Source organism: Chiloscyllium plagiosum, chromosome 40, assembly GCF_004010195.1.
Source record: "Chiloscyllium plagiosum isolate BGI_BamShark_2017 chromosome 40, ASM401019v2, whole genome shotgun sequence".
NCBI lineage: Eukaryota > Metazoa > Chordata > Chondrichthyes > Orectolobiformes > Hemiscylliidae > Chiloscyllium > Chiloscyllium plagiosum.
In genome coordinates this window covers 10,605,237-10,620,590 of record NC_057749.1, presented here as the reverse complement: position 1 = coordinate 10,620,590, position 15,354 = coordinate 10,605,237, and the positions used below count along the sequence as shown (strand labels likewise).

General features: G+C 45.5%; 1 protein-coding gene across 2 annotated transcripts in view; it reads left to right on the top strand.

Moving 5' to 3' along the window:
- Positions 1-15,354, top strand: part of ccdc33 (coiled-coil domain containing 33) — a 274,590-nt gene that overhangs the window by 208,534 nt on the left and 50,702 nt on the right. For both annotated transcript variants that reach the window (XM_043680295.1, XM_043680294.1), the window contains exon 15: positions 12,748-12,926. In XM_043680295.1, coding sequence (XP_043536230.1) covers positions 12,748-12,926 — 179 coding nt within the window. The remainder of the gene's footprint in view (positions 1-12,747; positions 12,927-15,354) is intronic.

Genomic DNA, 15,354 nt, shown 5'->3' with positions numbered 1-15,354 from the left:
CACATCTTTGTGACTGTGGGAAGAAACCCACGCAGACACAGGGAGAATGCACAAACCCCACACAGTCAATTGCCCAAGGGTGGAATTGAACCCAGGTCCCTGGCACTGTGAGGTATCAGTGCTAAACACTGAGCCACTTTGCCTAATGTCCAATGACATTATAGTCTACTGTGTTTTACAAGGGAACATCATGTATTTCTAATGTAATATAATAAACTATCAAGTCATGTGTTGCTCTTTGTTAAGCTTAACCGTATCTTTGGTCAAAGTTGTGAGATAAGACATCTTTCCCAACATGAGATCCATAAGAAAGATGGGCGGTTGTGAATCTACCCAATATCAACTTGTCCTCAAATTCATTTTCCCTGCTGCACAGGCCTCCAATCAGGAAAGAATTGCACCAAGCTTAGAGGGGACATTGCCAAAGACATCCCTGATGGGAGCTGTACTTTTATGAAGAATTAGGGTAAATAGTCAGAAGTCACATGGCGTCACGTTACAATCCAACAAGTTTATTTGAAATCACAAGCTTTCAGAGCGCTGCTCCTACGTCAGGTGAAGATGAAGGGTCAGGTTTCACCTGACAAAGGAGCGGCGTTCTGAAAGCTTGTGATTTCAAATAAACCTGTTCGACTGTAACCCGGTGTTGTGTGACTTCTGACTTTGTTCATCCCAGTCCAACACCAGCACACGCACATTATGATAAATGGCAAAGGTATGTTTAAGAGGAAGCTAAACAAGCAAGAGGAGGGAAGGTGTCAAAGGATATGCTGGTAAGTGAGTGAATTCAATAAAATAGCCGAAAGAAATTCATGTGGAGCTTAAGCACTTAGATAGACCAATGGTGCAAATTCAAAGTAAAATAGGATGTCCATGCGGGTTTGAGGGACATGGAATTTCAGTGACATGTGAAAAATTTCCAAAGTGACTGAAAGTTCTGATGTTCAGAATTCAAATAATTCCTTCTTGTACATGCTGTTGGTTTTACCGTTTGGAACCGTTCAGTTCATCTCCAGAACTGGCTGCTCTGGTACTGGTTCTGAATTAGGTTCTCCCTGAGAAACCCATTTCCTATTCATAATTAATCTACGTGTCATTTTCTTGTTGAATTTTGGCATCTGTCCAAAGCAAGGTTTTATATGCAAGTCCCATTGAATGGTCCCCATCTACTGTATGCTTTGCAGGAAGCCTTGCATTGTACACTGAGGATTGATGCTATCACTGGCATATGAGAATGTAGGAGGCATGGTTAGGAAGTTTGCAGATGACATCAAAATTGATGATATAGTGGACAGTTGGGTCTAAAATTATAAAGAGATCTTGATCGATTGGATCAATGAGCTGAGGAGTGGCAGTTGGAATTGAATTTGGAAAAATTCTGGGCCTTTCAGGGTGGCATGGTGGCTCAGTGGTTAGCACTGCTGCCTCACAGCACCAGGGTCCTAGGTTCGATTCCATGCCTCGGGCAACTGTCTGTGTGGAGTTTGCACATTCTCCCCGTGTCTGCGTGGGTTTCCTCCGGGTGCTCTGGTTTCCTCCCACAGTCCAAAGGTGCGCAGTTCAGGTGAATTGGCCATGCTAAATTGCCCATAGCGTTAGGTGCATTAGTCAGAGGGAAATGGGTCTGGGTGGGTTACTCTTCAGAGGGTCGGTGTGGAGTTGTTGGGCCGAAGGGCCTGTTTCCACACTGTAGGGCATCTAATCTGAAAACAAATGTGAGGTATTGCATTTTGGTAGAACAAACAAGGGCAGGACTTATACAGTTAATGTTAGGGCCCTGGGTAGTGTAGTAGAACAGGGGGACCGAGGGATTCAGGTACATAATTCTTGGTAATTGTGTCACACATAGATAGGTTGGTCAAGAAGGAGTTTGGCATTCTTTCCTTCATTGCTCAGACCTTTGAGTACAGGGGTCGGGACGTCATGTTGAGGTTGTACAGGATATCGGTTAGGCCTCTTCTGGAATACTGTGTCCAGTTCTGGCCGGCCTGTTATAGGAAGGGTATTATTAAGTTGGAGAGGACCTAGAAGAGATTTACCAGGATGTTGCTGGGAATGGAAGGTTTGAGTTATAAGAAAGACTGGATAGGCTGGGACCTTTTTCACTGGAGTGTAGGAGGTTGAGAGATGACTTTATAGAAATTTATAAAATAATGAGGGGAATAGATAAGGTGCGTGGTAGTTGCCTTTTCCCTAGGGTGGGGGATTTCAAGACTAGGGGGCACATTTTTAAGAGGAGAGGAGAGATTTAAGAAAGACAAAGGAGGGAATTTTTTACACACTGGGTGGTTCACCTGTGGAATGAACTTCCTGAGGAATTGGTGGATGTGGGTACAATTACAGGATTTAAAAGACATTTGGATAACTATATGAATAGGAATGGTTTGCGGAGATATGGGCCAGGAGCAGGCATGTGGGGCTAGTTTTGTTTGGGATTATGTTTGACATTGTTTCCATGCTGTACACCTCTATGATTCTATGACTGGTTGGACTGAAGGGTCTGTTTCTGTGCTGTAAAACTCTGACTATATAACAGCCAAAAACCTGCATTTTGCTCAGTTTGAGGAACGCACCATTCTCATGAAACGAGGTGATGTCTTTGTTCCCCTCCCCTGGAAACAGACAAGTTTGTTTCCATGGTAACTTTATTAATTACCCTCCATTCCCCCACATTCCCGTGTTCAGCCACGCGCAGCCAGTGTAATATCTGCTGGTTACTAAGGAAAGGTTGTGTTGTAGCAACCACGAGGGGTGACAAAGCATTTATTGTATGCCACAAGAATGGAGAGAGCAATTGTGAATGTGGCAGGCAGCCCAAGCCTTTAGATACTAACTGATTATTCACTGCAGTACGCCGGGAGAGAGACAGAGAGAGAGAAGGGGGAAGATTGCTGTTCTATCTGCAGACATTGAGGACTGTGTTCCAAAACTATTATTTGCCAGGAAGCAGATATTTGGAATGTTGCGTCAGTGCAATAAGCAGGTTAATGGTTTCTTTGCTTTATCTAAGTAGCTTCCCTGAGTTGAATCGCACCAGTGGTTGCTACCGTGAACACGAATCAATCTGTGATCTCAATGGTAACTAGGTAGAGGCTACTTAGCAACATGCTAAAGGGAGGCTGCGTAAGTGTCAAGGGCACATGAGCAAGTTGGCTGCTGGGTACTTTGCGAATTCTGCGCACAGGAAAGGGGAAGCGTAGGTTGCGGGTTTATGCTGGATTTCTTGAATTAGGAGAAGGCCGACTTATATTCAGAATGCGTCAAATGGCTGCATACTACAGGCCCCTTACAACAACCGTGAGTATTTGAAAGCACAAGCCAAGTTTGACTTATATACAGGACATCACTTTTAAGGAATTTGATTTATATCATCATATATTCTTTGAGTTTTGGTGACAATTGTTGCGTAACTTGTTGCGATAGCTTACAAAAGGGTTGTGTGTATGAGCACAGTAAATCCAGTTAAAATATGAGTGGGATGGTACATTTTGCTAAGGAGAATAAGAAGGTTGCATAGTCCTTGAAAGATAAAAGATATAAGAGGCAAAGGGGTCAATGCACATTTCTAGTCACTATATTGCAAGAAGGATATGGAGGCACTGGACACAGTGTTAGACAAATTGATATGGATGTTCCAGAACTGAACTTATAATTTTCAGGTAACATTTAACAGACTACAGGTCTTTATCTTGAGAAAAGATTACTTGATAGGTGCCTTTAAAATTATGAAAATGTTTGATGCGAGAGAGAGAGAGATGCAGAAAAAAAAATGGTCAGATGTATAAGATAATGACTATTCGATCCAGTAGAGAATTCAGGAGAAACTTCTTAACTCAGAGAAGGATTAGAATGTTGAACTCCCTGCTGCATAGATTAATTCTGGGACACACCATAGAAGCCTTTGGAGGAGATTAGGTGATGGAGAAAGAACACAGGGGCTGTGGTAAAGGGGTTTCATAGAAAATGGGAGTGGGAGTAGGCCATTCAGCCCTTCAAACCTGCTCCATCATTCTATACAATCATGACTGCTCATCTAGATCAGTCCCTAGTTCCTGCTTTCTCCCCATATCGTTTGATCCCTTTAGCCCGAAGATCTATATCTAACTCCTCCTTGAAAACATTCAATGTTTTGGCTTCAACCATTTTCTGTGACAGAGATTTCCATAGGATCCTTACTCTCGAGGTGAGGAAAATTCTCTGTATCTCAGTCCCAAACAGTCTACCCTGTATCCTGATACTGAGGCCCCTGGTCCTGGGCTCCCTGAGCATTGGGAACATCCTTCCTGCATCTACCCTGTCTAGTTCTGTCAAACATTTATAGGTTTCTATCATGATTGGAACGAGGTTGAGTATGAGATCCCTGATTGGGGCTGTTAACCAGGACTAATCAGGGAGCCCTGGCTGACAGATATAAACAGGAGTCTCAGAGTGTCTCCTCACTCTAGGCACTGGCTCTGAGCTAACTGGTCAGAGTCCATGTCCTGTGCATGTGTAAATAAAGGGTAACTTAGTGACAGGACACTGGACTCTGCGCAGTTATTTCAGTTTCTATGAGATTGCCACCTCATTCTTCTAAGCTCCAATGAATATAGTCCTAACTGATCCAGTCTGTCTTCAGACGACATTCCAACCCTGGAATCCAGGATTAAATGAAGTCGGGAGAGACCGTGGCTCAAGTGGAGCTTTGACACCAGCTTAATACAGTTGGTCAGGATGAAGGGCTACACAGATCCCCTCGAGGCAGCAATGTAGAGGGCAGCAGGAAGAGGGATCAATGTAGATATCAATGGCTGTCGAATGTCACAGATTGATTGTAGACGAGCTACAATGGACATGTGGAGATGATAGAAGACATTGGCGTGTGGCACCATGAGACCAGATCTCTGGGCAACAGCATACCACCTGGGTTGAATGGCCAGCTTCTATGCTGTGAAATCCGTTTTTTTTTCTCTTTGCGGTTACTGTAGCTGGTTAGCTCACTGGGCTGGTTTGTGATGCCAACAGCACATGTTCAATTTCCCACACTGGCTGAGGTTACTGTGAAGCTCCCTCCTTCTCAACCTCACTCCTCACCTCAGGCAAAACCACCACCAGTCGCCCGTCTCTCTCTCTCTCTCTCTCTCTCTCTCTCTCTCATGTGGGAATGGTTCCACAGGACGGTAACAACCTTACTGTGGCTAAAGTGCTTCATTAATCAATTCTCTTATGATTCTTCAGGCCATCATAGCACTTGCTCCAAATTTCTACAAGAGAATATTCTAGAACAGCCTCTAACCACACTGAATAGGAATCATCTTCTCAAACCTGAAGCTTTATAAAACTCTTAGCTGATACGTAATTTCCTAAAAATACGTATTTGTAAATAAAATAAATAATGACTGTAAGTGATTAAATGAACAATTATTAAAGCAATTTGACTTTACATCATGGCTTTCTGTTTGGAATCAGAAGACTTACTCCAGAATAAAAGGCAGCATGGTGGTTAGCACTGCTGCCTCACAGCACCAGGGGTCCAGGTTCGATTCCAGCCTTGGGTGACCAACTGTGTGGATCTTGCACAATATCCCCTTGTCGGCGTGGGTTTCCTCCCACAATTCAAAGATGTGCAGGTTAGGTGGATTAGCCATGGGAAATTGCCCATAGTGCCCAGGGATGTACAGGTTAGGTGGATTAGCCATGGGAAATTGCCCATAGTGCCCAGAGACGTACAGGTTAGGTGGATTAGCCATGGTAAATTGCCCATAGTGCCCAGGGATGTACAGGTTAGGTGGATTAGCCATGGTAAATTGCCCATTGTGCCCAGGGATGTACAGGTTAGGTGGATTAGCCATGGGAAATTGCCCATTGTGCCCAGGGATGTACAGGTTAGGTGGATTAGCCATGGTAAATTGCCCATAGTGCCCAGGGATGTACAGGTTAGGTGGATTAGCCATGGGAAATTGCCCATAGTGCCCAGGGATGTACAGGTTAGGTGGATTAGCCATGGGAAATTGCCCATAGTGCCCAGGGATGTACAGGTTAGGTGGATTAGCCATGGGAAATTGCCCATTGTGCCCAGGGATGTACAGGTTAGGTGGATTAGCCATGGGAAATTGCCCATTGTGCCCAGGGATGTACAGGTTAGGTGGATTAGCCATGGGAAATTGCCCATTGTGCCCAGGGATGTACAGGTTAGGTGGATTAGCCATGGGAAATTGCCCATTGTGCCCAGGGATGTACAGGTTAGGTGGATTAGCCATGGGAAATTGCCCATTGTGCCCAGGGATGTACAGGTTAGGTGGATTAGCCATGGGAAATTGCCCATTGTGCCCAGGGATGTACAGGTTAGGTGGATTAGCCATGGGAAATTGCCCATTGTGCCCAGGGATGTACAGGTTAGGTGGATTAGCCATGGGAAATTGCCCATTGTGCCCAGGGATGTACAGGTTAGGTGGATTAGCCATGGGAAATTGCCCATTGTGCCCAGGGATGTACAGGTTAGGTGGATTAGCCATGGGAAATTGCCCATTGTGCCCAGGGATGTACAGGTTAGGTGGATTAGCCATGGGAAATTGCCCATTGTGCCCAGGGATGTACAGGTTAGGTGGATTAGCCATGGGAAATTGCCCATTGTGCCCAGGGATGTACAGGTTAGGTGGATTAGCCATGGGAAATTGCCCATTGTGCCCAGGGATGTACAGGTTAGGTGGATTAGCCATGGGAAATTGCCCATTGTGCCCAGGGATGTACAGGTTAGGTGGATTAGCCATGGGAAATTGCCCATTGTGCCCAGGGATGTACAGGTTAGGTGGATTAGCCATGGGAAATTGCCCATTGTGCCCAGGGATGTACAGGTTAGGTGGATTAGCCATGGGAAATTGCCCATTGTGCCCAGGGATGTACAGGTTAGGTGGATTAGCCATGGGAAATTGCCCATTGTGCCCAGGGATGTACAGGTTAGGTGGATTAGCCATGGGAAATTGCCCATTGTGCCCAGGGATGTACAGGTTAGGTGGATTAGCCATGGGAAATTGCCCATTGTGCCCAGGGATGTACAGGTTAGGTGGATTAGCCATGGGAAATTGCCCATTGTGCCCAGGGATGTACAGGTTAGGTGGATTAGCCATGGGAAATTGCCCATTGTGCCCAGGGATGTACAGGTTAGGTGGATTAGCCATGGGAAATTGCCCATTGTGCCCAGGGATGTACAGGTTAGGTGGATTAGCCATGGGAAATTGCCCATTGTGCCCAGGGATGTACAGGTTAGGTGGATTAGCCATGGGAAATTGCCCATTGTGCCCAGGGATGTACAGGTTAGGTGGATTAGCCATGGGAAATTGCCCATTGTGCCCAGGGATGTACAGGTTAGGTGGATTAGCCATGGGAAATTGCCCATTGTGCCCAGGGATGTACAGGTTAGGTGGATTAGCCATGGGAAATTGCCCATTGTGCCCAGGGATGTACAGGTTAGGTGGATTAGCCATGGGAAATTGCCCATTGTGCCCAGGGATGTACAGGTTAGGTGGATTAGCCATGGGAAATTGCCCATTGTGCCCAGGGATGTACAGGTTAGGTGGATTAGCCATGGGAAATTGCCCATTGTGCCCAGGGATGTACAGGTTAGGTGGATTAGCCATGGGAAATTGCCCATTGTGCCCAGGGATGTACAGGTTAGGTGGATTAGCCATGGGAAATTGCCCATTGTGCCCAGGGATGTACAGGTTAGGTGGATTAGCCATGGGAAATTGCCCATTGTGCCCAGGGATGTACAGGTTAGGTGGATTAGCCATGGGAAATTGCCCATTGTGCCCAGGGATGTACAGGTTAGGTGGATTAGCCATGGGAAATTGCCCATTGTGCCCAGGGATGTACAGGTTAGGTGGATTAGCCATGGGAAATTGCCCATTGTGCCCAGGGATGTACAGGTTAGGTGGATTAGCCATGGGAAATTGCCCATTGTGCCCAGGGATGTACAGGTTAGGTGGATTAGCCATGGGAAATTGCCCATTGTGCCCAGGGATGTACAGGTTAGGTGGATTAGCCATGGGAAATTGCCCATTGTGCCCAGGGATGTACAGGTTAGGTGGATTAGCCATGGGAAATTGCCCATTGTGCCCAGGGATGTACAGGTTAGGTGGATTAGCCATGGGAAATTGCCCATTGTGCCCAGGGATGTACAGGTTAGGTGGATTAGCCATGGGAAATTGCCCATTGTGCCCAGGGATGTACAGGTTAGGTGGATTAGCCATGGGAAATTGCCCATTGTGCCCAGGGATGTACAGGTTAGGTGGATTAGCCATGGGAAATTGCCCATTGTGCCCAGGGATGTACAGGTTAGGTGGATTAGCCATGGGAAATTGCCCATTGTGCCCAGGGATGTACAGGTTAGGTGGATTAGCCATGGGAAATTGCCCATTGTGCCCAGGGATGTACAGGTTAGGTGGATTAGCCATGGGAAATTGCCCATTGTGCCCAGGGATGTACAGGTTAGGTGGATTAGCCATGGGAAATTGCCCATTGTGCCCAGGGATGTACAGGTTAGGTGGATTAGCCATGGGAAATTGCCCATTGTGCCCAGGGATGTACAGGTTAGGTGGATTAGCCATGGGAAATTGCCCATTGTGCCCAGGGATGTACAGGTTAGGTGGATTAGCCATGGGAAATTGCCCATTGTGCCCAGGGATGTACAGGTTAGGTGGATTAGCCATGGGAAATTGCCCATTGTGCCCAGGGATGTACAGGTTAGGTTCATTGACTGGTGTACAAGAACACCCAGATCTCTCTGTACTGCCCCTTTACATAAATTGATTCCATTGAGGTAGTAGTCTGCCTTCCTGTTCTTGCTACCAAAGTGGATAACCATACATTTATCCACATTAAACTGCATCTGCCATGCATCTGCCCACTCACCTAACTTGTCCAGGTCACCCTGTAATCTCCTAATATCCTCATCAGTTGGTCAGGATGAAGGACTACACAGATCTCCTCTGGGCAGCAGGAAGAGGGATCGACATTAGTTTCCTGATTGAAGGGTTTATGCCTGAAATGTTGATTCTCCTGCTCCTTGGATGCTGCCTGACCTGCTGTGCTTTTCCAGCACCACATTTTTCGACTTTGTTGGTCGGTGTATTGAGTGGCAGGAGTTGGGAGGTCATTGGTGAGGCCACTTTTTAAATACTGTGTTTAACTCCGGTCTCCCTGCTATAGGAAAGATGGTGTTAAACTTGAAAGGGTTCAGAAAAGATTTACAAGGATGTTGCCAGGGTTTGAGGGTTTGAGTTATAGGGAGAGGCTCAATAGACTGGAGCGTTGGAGGTTGAGGGGTGACCTTATAGAGGATTATAAACTCATTGAGGGGCATGGATAGGGTGAATAGCCAAAGGTTTTTCCCAGGGTAGGGGAGTCCAAACCTAGAGGGCATAGGTTGAAGGTGGGAGAGGACCTTAGGGGCAACCTTTTCAGGCAGTGTGTGTGTATGGAATGAGCTACCAAAGGAAGTACCAGAGGCTGGTACAATTACAACATTTAGAAGTCTTCTGGATGGGTATTTGAATAGGAAGTGTTCAGAGGGATATGGGCCAGGTGCTGGCAAATGGGTCTGGATTAATTTAATTTAATTATGGCGGCACAGTGGCTCAGTGGTTAGCACTGCTGCCTCACATCACCAGGGTCCCAGGTTCGACTCCAGCCTTGGGTGACTGTCTGTGTGGAGTTTGCACATTCTCCCTGTGTCTGCATGGGTGCTCTGGTTTCCTCCCACAGTCCAAAGATGTGCAAGTCAGGTGAATTGGTCATGCTAAATTGCCAATAGCATTAGGTGCATTATTTTGAGGGAAATGGGTCTGGGTGGGTTACTCTTTGGAAGGTCAATGTGGACTAATTGGGCCGAAAGGCCTGTTTCCACACTGTAGGCAATCTAATCTAATCTAATTTAGGATAGCTGGTTTGAATTGACGAGTGGGACCGAAGGGTGTGTTTCTGTGCTGTCTGCCTCGATGACATTTAGTCAATGTTGTGATGCCTCCTGTCCATTTGTGCAAGTCCTGACCAACAGCACGGAGGGGCCAGCTGGATTATTGGTTTGAGTGGTGTTGATGGAGAGATGAAACATTAACATTTAATTGTGCACCATCTTCTCAAATTGGTTCGTATTCTGTGGAAGCCTGTTGAATAGTAACTTTCAAAAGGGACTTGGATAGGGACATAAGAAGAAAAGCATTGCTTGGTTGTGGGGAAAGAGCAGGGGAGTGGGGATCAAAGTGCCGGCAAGGACTCAATGGACCAAATGGCCTCTTTGGTGTTAGAAGATAACTTGAACTCATAAAAGGAAGTTGCAGATTAAATATAAAAGAAGAATTATTCAAAAAACACATAGGAGATTCTCTTCAATTCATTGTACAATGTCCTTCCCTTGACATTTGTCTTTTCACAGTTTCTTGTTACAAGATTAACATAATGTGACTTTGTTGTTTTACTGCATTGGAACTGTGCCTGGGTTGCAGCGTTATATTAGGTTCTTAGAGCTGCCTTTTATCCCTTGCTTGTTAACAGATTCACAAAGTGAAGGCTGTGCTGAGCAACGTCAGTCTCCAAAGTATTAGGAGTCTGGAAATTAGAGATTGTCAGCTTGAAAGAAAATGTCTCCTTTTCAAGTTCACACTAGATAGAACGAATTGGCTAAAGATCCAGAATATGATGAGGAGGAATTTCTTTACACAACAAATTGTATACATCGGGAACATACAGCTGGAAAATGTAAATGCAGATTCGTTGGGTGGAACCTGATGGCTCAGTGGTTAAATCTGCTGCCTCACAGCGCAGGGGACCTGGGTTTGATTCCATCCTTGGGTGACTCTGTGTGTGGTGCCCTTTGGAGGGTTGCTGCAGATTTGATGGGCTGAATGGCCTCTTCCTGCACTGTCTGGGTTGTATGATTTGGTGAGACCTCCCCACCAAGATGAGTTTAAAGATGGGGAGGGCATTGGGCTTGAGGATCCCAGATAGGGAACTTGACACAATTCTTGCCTCTGCCTGGAAGACATCCAGGCAGGAAGACTCAACCTTCTGACCTTGAAACCAATTGAAGCTCTTGAGTGGCCCCCTTCATTGTCTCCTCCCAGAATTCCTGACATTCAACCCGAGGTAGGCATGGCAACTGTCTGCTCCCAGTGTCCTTAATCCTACGGAAAACCCACTGCTGATCAGCAAAGTATTTAACTGACAAAGATGAGGTATATTTAACCGATACTATTTTAACTAACACTCCCCTGAAGGTTCTCCATATTATCGTTGCTGATATTTTAACTCACACTCACCCTATTGCCTTGGCTCATTGGTACACATTAGCTCCCACGCGAGCTTGATTTTAAAGCTCTCATCTTTGTTCTCAAATCCCTCTCTCACCCCTACCTCAGCAATCTGTTTCAATCCCACAATCTTCCAAGATATTTGTGCTCCTATTATTTTGGTCTCTTGAGCACTGCTTTAATCACTTCACCACTGGGGAATGTGCCTTCAGTTGCTTGGACCGTAAACTCTGGAACATTCTCCCTACAGCTGTCTGTCTCTCTCTACCTCATTTACACCTTTAATGACACTCCTTAATGCCTACCGCTTTGGTCACTTGACCTTTTATCTCTTTGTGAAAAAACTCCAATCATCCTTTATTTACATATGCATAGTCTTTGGTCAAAGCACTGAGTCGGGCACTGGGATGTCAATATCCCTGAAATTCACTCTTTTATGTCAGCCAGGGCTCCCTGATTAGCCCAGATTCGCAATTCCAATCAGGGAACTCATATTCTATGAGGTGCAGCTAGCTGACCTCATTAAAACCCTTACAGTTATTATATATTGTGTTATAACTCTCCAGGGATGTTAAAGGTATCATGTAAGTAAGATCACAGTGGCAGCACAGTGGCTCAGTGGATGGCACTGTTCCCTCACAGCACCAGGGTCCCTAGTTCGATTCCAGCCTCAGATGACTTTCTGTGTGGAGTTTGCACATTCTCCCCGTGTCTGCGTGGGTTTCCTCCGGGTGCTCCGGTTTCCTCCCACAGTCCAAAGATGTGCAGGTTAGGTTGAATTGGCCAGGCTAAATTGCTCTCAATGTTAGGTGCATTAGTCAGAGGGAAATGGGTCTGGGTGGGTTACTCTTTGGAGGGTCGGTGCGGACTGGTTGGGCCTGTTTTCACAGTGTAGGGAATCTAATCATACAATTTAGGAGCAGAAATAGGGCATTTAATCCTTTAAATCTTCTCTGCCATCCAATCTGATCATTCTCAACTGCATTTTCCTGCTTTTTCCCCATAACCCTCGATTCTCTCACTGATTCAGAACCTTTTCATCTCAGCCTTGAAAATACTTAACAACACAACCTCCACTCTGCAGTAAAAAACTTCCACAGGTTCACAATGCCCTGACCGAAGAAATTCCTCCCCATCTCTGCCCTCGTCTCTGAGATTATTCTTCCTGGTGTTAGATTCTCCCTCAAGGGAATCCGCCTTTCTGCACCTGCCCTGGCAAATTCCCTAAGAACCTCATATGTTTCTCTGAGGTTGTCCAAATTCCAATGAGTTCAGGTCCAACCGACTCAACGTCATCTCATAAGACAACGCTGCAAACCCAGGAATAACCGAGTGAACCCTTTCTGGATTGCCTCTCATGCCAATATGTCTTCCTTAGGTAAGGGGCCCAACACTGCTTACAGTATTCTGGGTTTTTGTTGTGAAGTTTCCTTGCCTCACTGTCTCCAATGTTCTTTCCCAGCTTCAGCAGGACAGAGTTAGCCTGCCATCCTACGATGCACTGGCTCAGATTCTTCCCGAGTACAACTACCTATTCCGCAGTCCTCGCCCGATGGAGAAGCGGGAGAAGGAACAGCAGCAGTTAGTCCGACACCCCAATCCTCTCCAGACTCACCACAGTGCTATGTCCTCGAAGAAAAGGTGAGGCTTCTCGAAAGCAGCTTTCTGGCCTGTGTAGGTCCCATCATCTGGCTGACCATTAACATGCGCGCTGAGGTGCTTACAGGAGAGATAATCTGCAGGTTACACAATCCATCCTGGTGCAGGAAAGCAAGACAGTGTTGGGGTTTATATCGCTGTATATTGCAAAGGACTTTACAAACATTCTCGGAATATTTGTGAAGTGCAGTGCCTGTTGTAATGAAGAAAATACAGCAGCCAACTTACACATAGTAAGCTGGCTCAAGTAATATTATAATAGCAGATAAACGGATATTTGAGTGATGGGTTTGAGGGAATATTGAAGCAGAATTACACTGTTTCTCTTCAAAAGATCAAAAGGATCCTCATTTATATCCAGCCACTGGAATTTGGATTCAATGAAAATCTGAAATTAAGAGTCTAATGATAACCATAAAGCCATCGTCAATTGTTGGAAAAAAACCCATCTGGTTCACTAATGTTCTTTAGAGAAGGAAACTGCCCTCCTTACCTGGTCTGGCCTACATGTGACATCAAACTACAGTAATGCAGTTGACTCTTAACTGCCCTCTTGGTAACTGGGGATGTGCAGTGAATGCTGGCCTAGCCAGCAATGTCCCATGAACAGCTTAGAAAAAATACCTCAAAGACCAGAGAGAATCAGGGTTTAACTCAACAAGCTGACATCACCAGTGATGGAAATCTGGCTGGCCTTGGTTGAGTGTCAGTCTTGATGATGTTCTGATCCTTGGAGTGAGACCTTCTGACGCTGAGACACAATTCTACCCCGGAGCCCAGAGTTGGCAGCTGTGTCTAACCTATGGGCCTAGGCTACTTGTTCATTGTTACTCGTAACTTGAGTAAGAGAGCGTAGTGCTGGGAAAGCATATCAGGTCAGGTAGTATCTGAGGTGCAGGAGAATCGATGTTTCGGGCATAAACCCTTCATCAGGAAGTTTCGGGCTTATGCCCGAAACGTTGACTCTCCTGCTCCTTGGATGATGCCTGACCTGCTGTGCTTTTCCAGCACTATACTCTCGACTCTGAGCTCCAGCATCTGCATAGCATGAGTAACTCAGATAGATTTACTGTTCTTTGTTTTTGAGTTGGATTGACCCTCCACCGTAACCTCAAGACCTTTTCCCCAGGGTAAGGGAGTCTAAAACTAGAGGGCATAGATTTAAGGTGAGAGGGGAGAGATACAAAAGGGTCCAGAGGGGCAATTTTTTCACACAGAGGGTGGTGAGTGTCTGGAATGGGCTGCTAGAGGTAGAAGTGACTACAATTTTGTCATTTAAGTGACATTTGGATAGGTATGTGAATGGGATAGGTATGAAAGGATAGGGACCAAACACAAGCAAATGAGACTCGATTAATTGTGAAAACTGAACAGAATGGACAAGTTGGGCTGAAGGGTCTGTTCCCATGCTGTAAACCTCAATGACTCTGTGACGTGTTGGCAAGATGTACAAGTTCTAAAGAAGAATCATATTGGATTTGAAATATTAACTCTGTTTCTCTCTCCACAGATGGTACCAGACCTACTCAGCTTCTCTGCCAATTTCTATATTGTTCTAATATTGGAAAGGTTGCTTTACGGTTTGCCTCTGTTCACTTTTTCCTCACACCCTCCCAAGGGTCTACAACTCTCATGTCTATGGAGCACAGATATGGGAGGCATGTATCCCTGCACCAATGGAGCTTTGCCTTTGTTAATAACCCTTCGACAGAGCCTTTTATAATTGGACTGCCATCATTTGCTGGCCAGATTTTCACACACATGACCAAACGTGATTGGTACCTAGAGATCCATGGCCTAACAATGTTCCCAGATGAGAGCTGCTCTGGGCAAGGAGAAAACCATTAGATTCATGGAATCCGCTTGGTCCTGAATTGAATTACCTTTCCTTGCATTTCCCATGATATCTCTAAAACACCCAATCCCCCTTATATATTGATGGGAAACCTTCTGGCAAATGGAGGAAGGCAATGGCCTAGTGGTATTATTGCTTGGCAGTTAATCTAGTGACCTAGATAATGTTCTGGATTCAAATCCCCCCATGGAATTTGAAATCCATTTTTAAAATATCTGGAATTAAGAATCTATTGTTCAATTTTTGGAAAATCTCATCTGACTCATTGATGTCCTTCAGGAAAGGCAACTGCCATCCTTACCTGATGTGACCTATGTGTGACTCCAGACCCACAACAATGTGGTTGACTCTTAACTGCCCTCATAGCAATAAATGCTGCAGCACCCTCATCCCATGAATGAATGAAGAAAAAAAGTACTTTTCATTGGGAATCCCTTCACTGTTTCATTCTCCAATCATTACAAGCATGCTAGTCACACACTAGGGATGGGTAAGGTAATAATGTGGGTTCTTGATTTGAAGATTGGAGGCTATGTAGACAGTCAATAAAGAGTG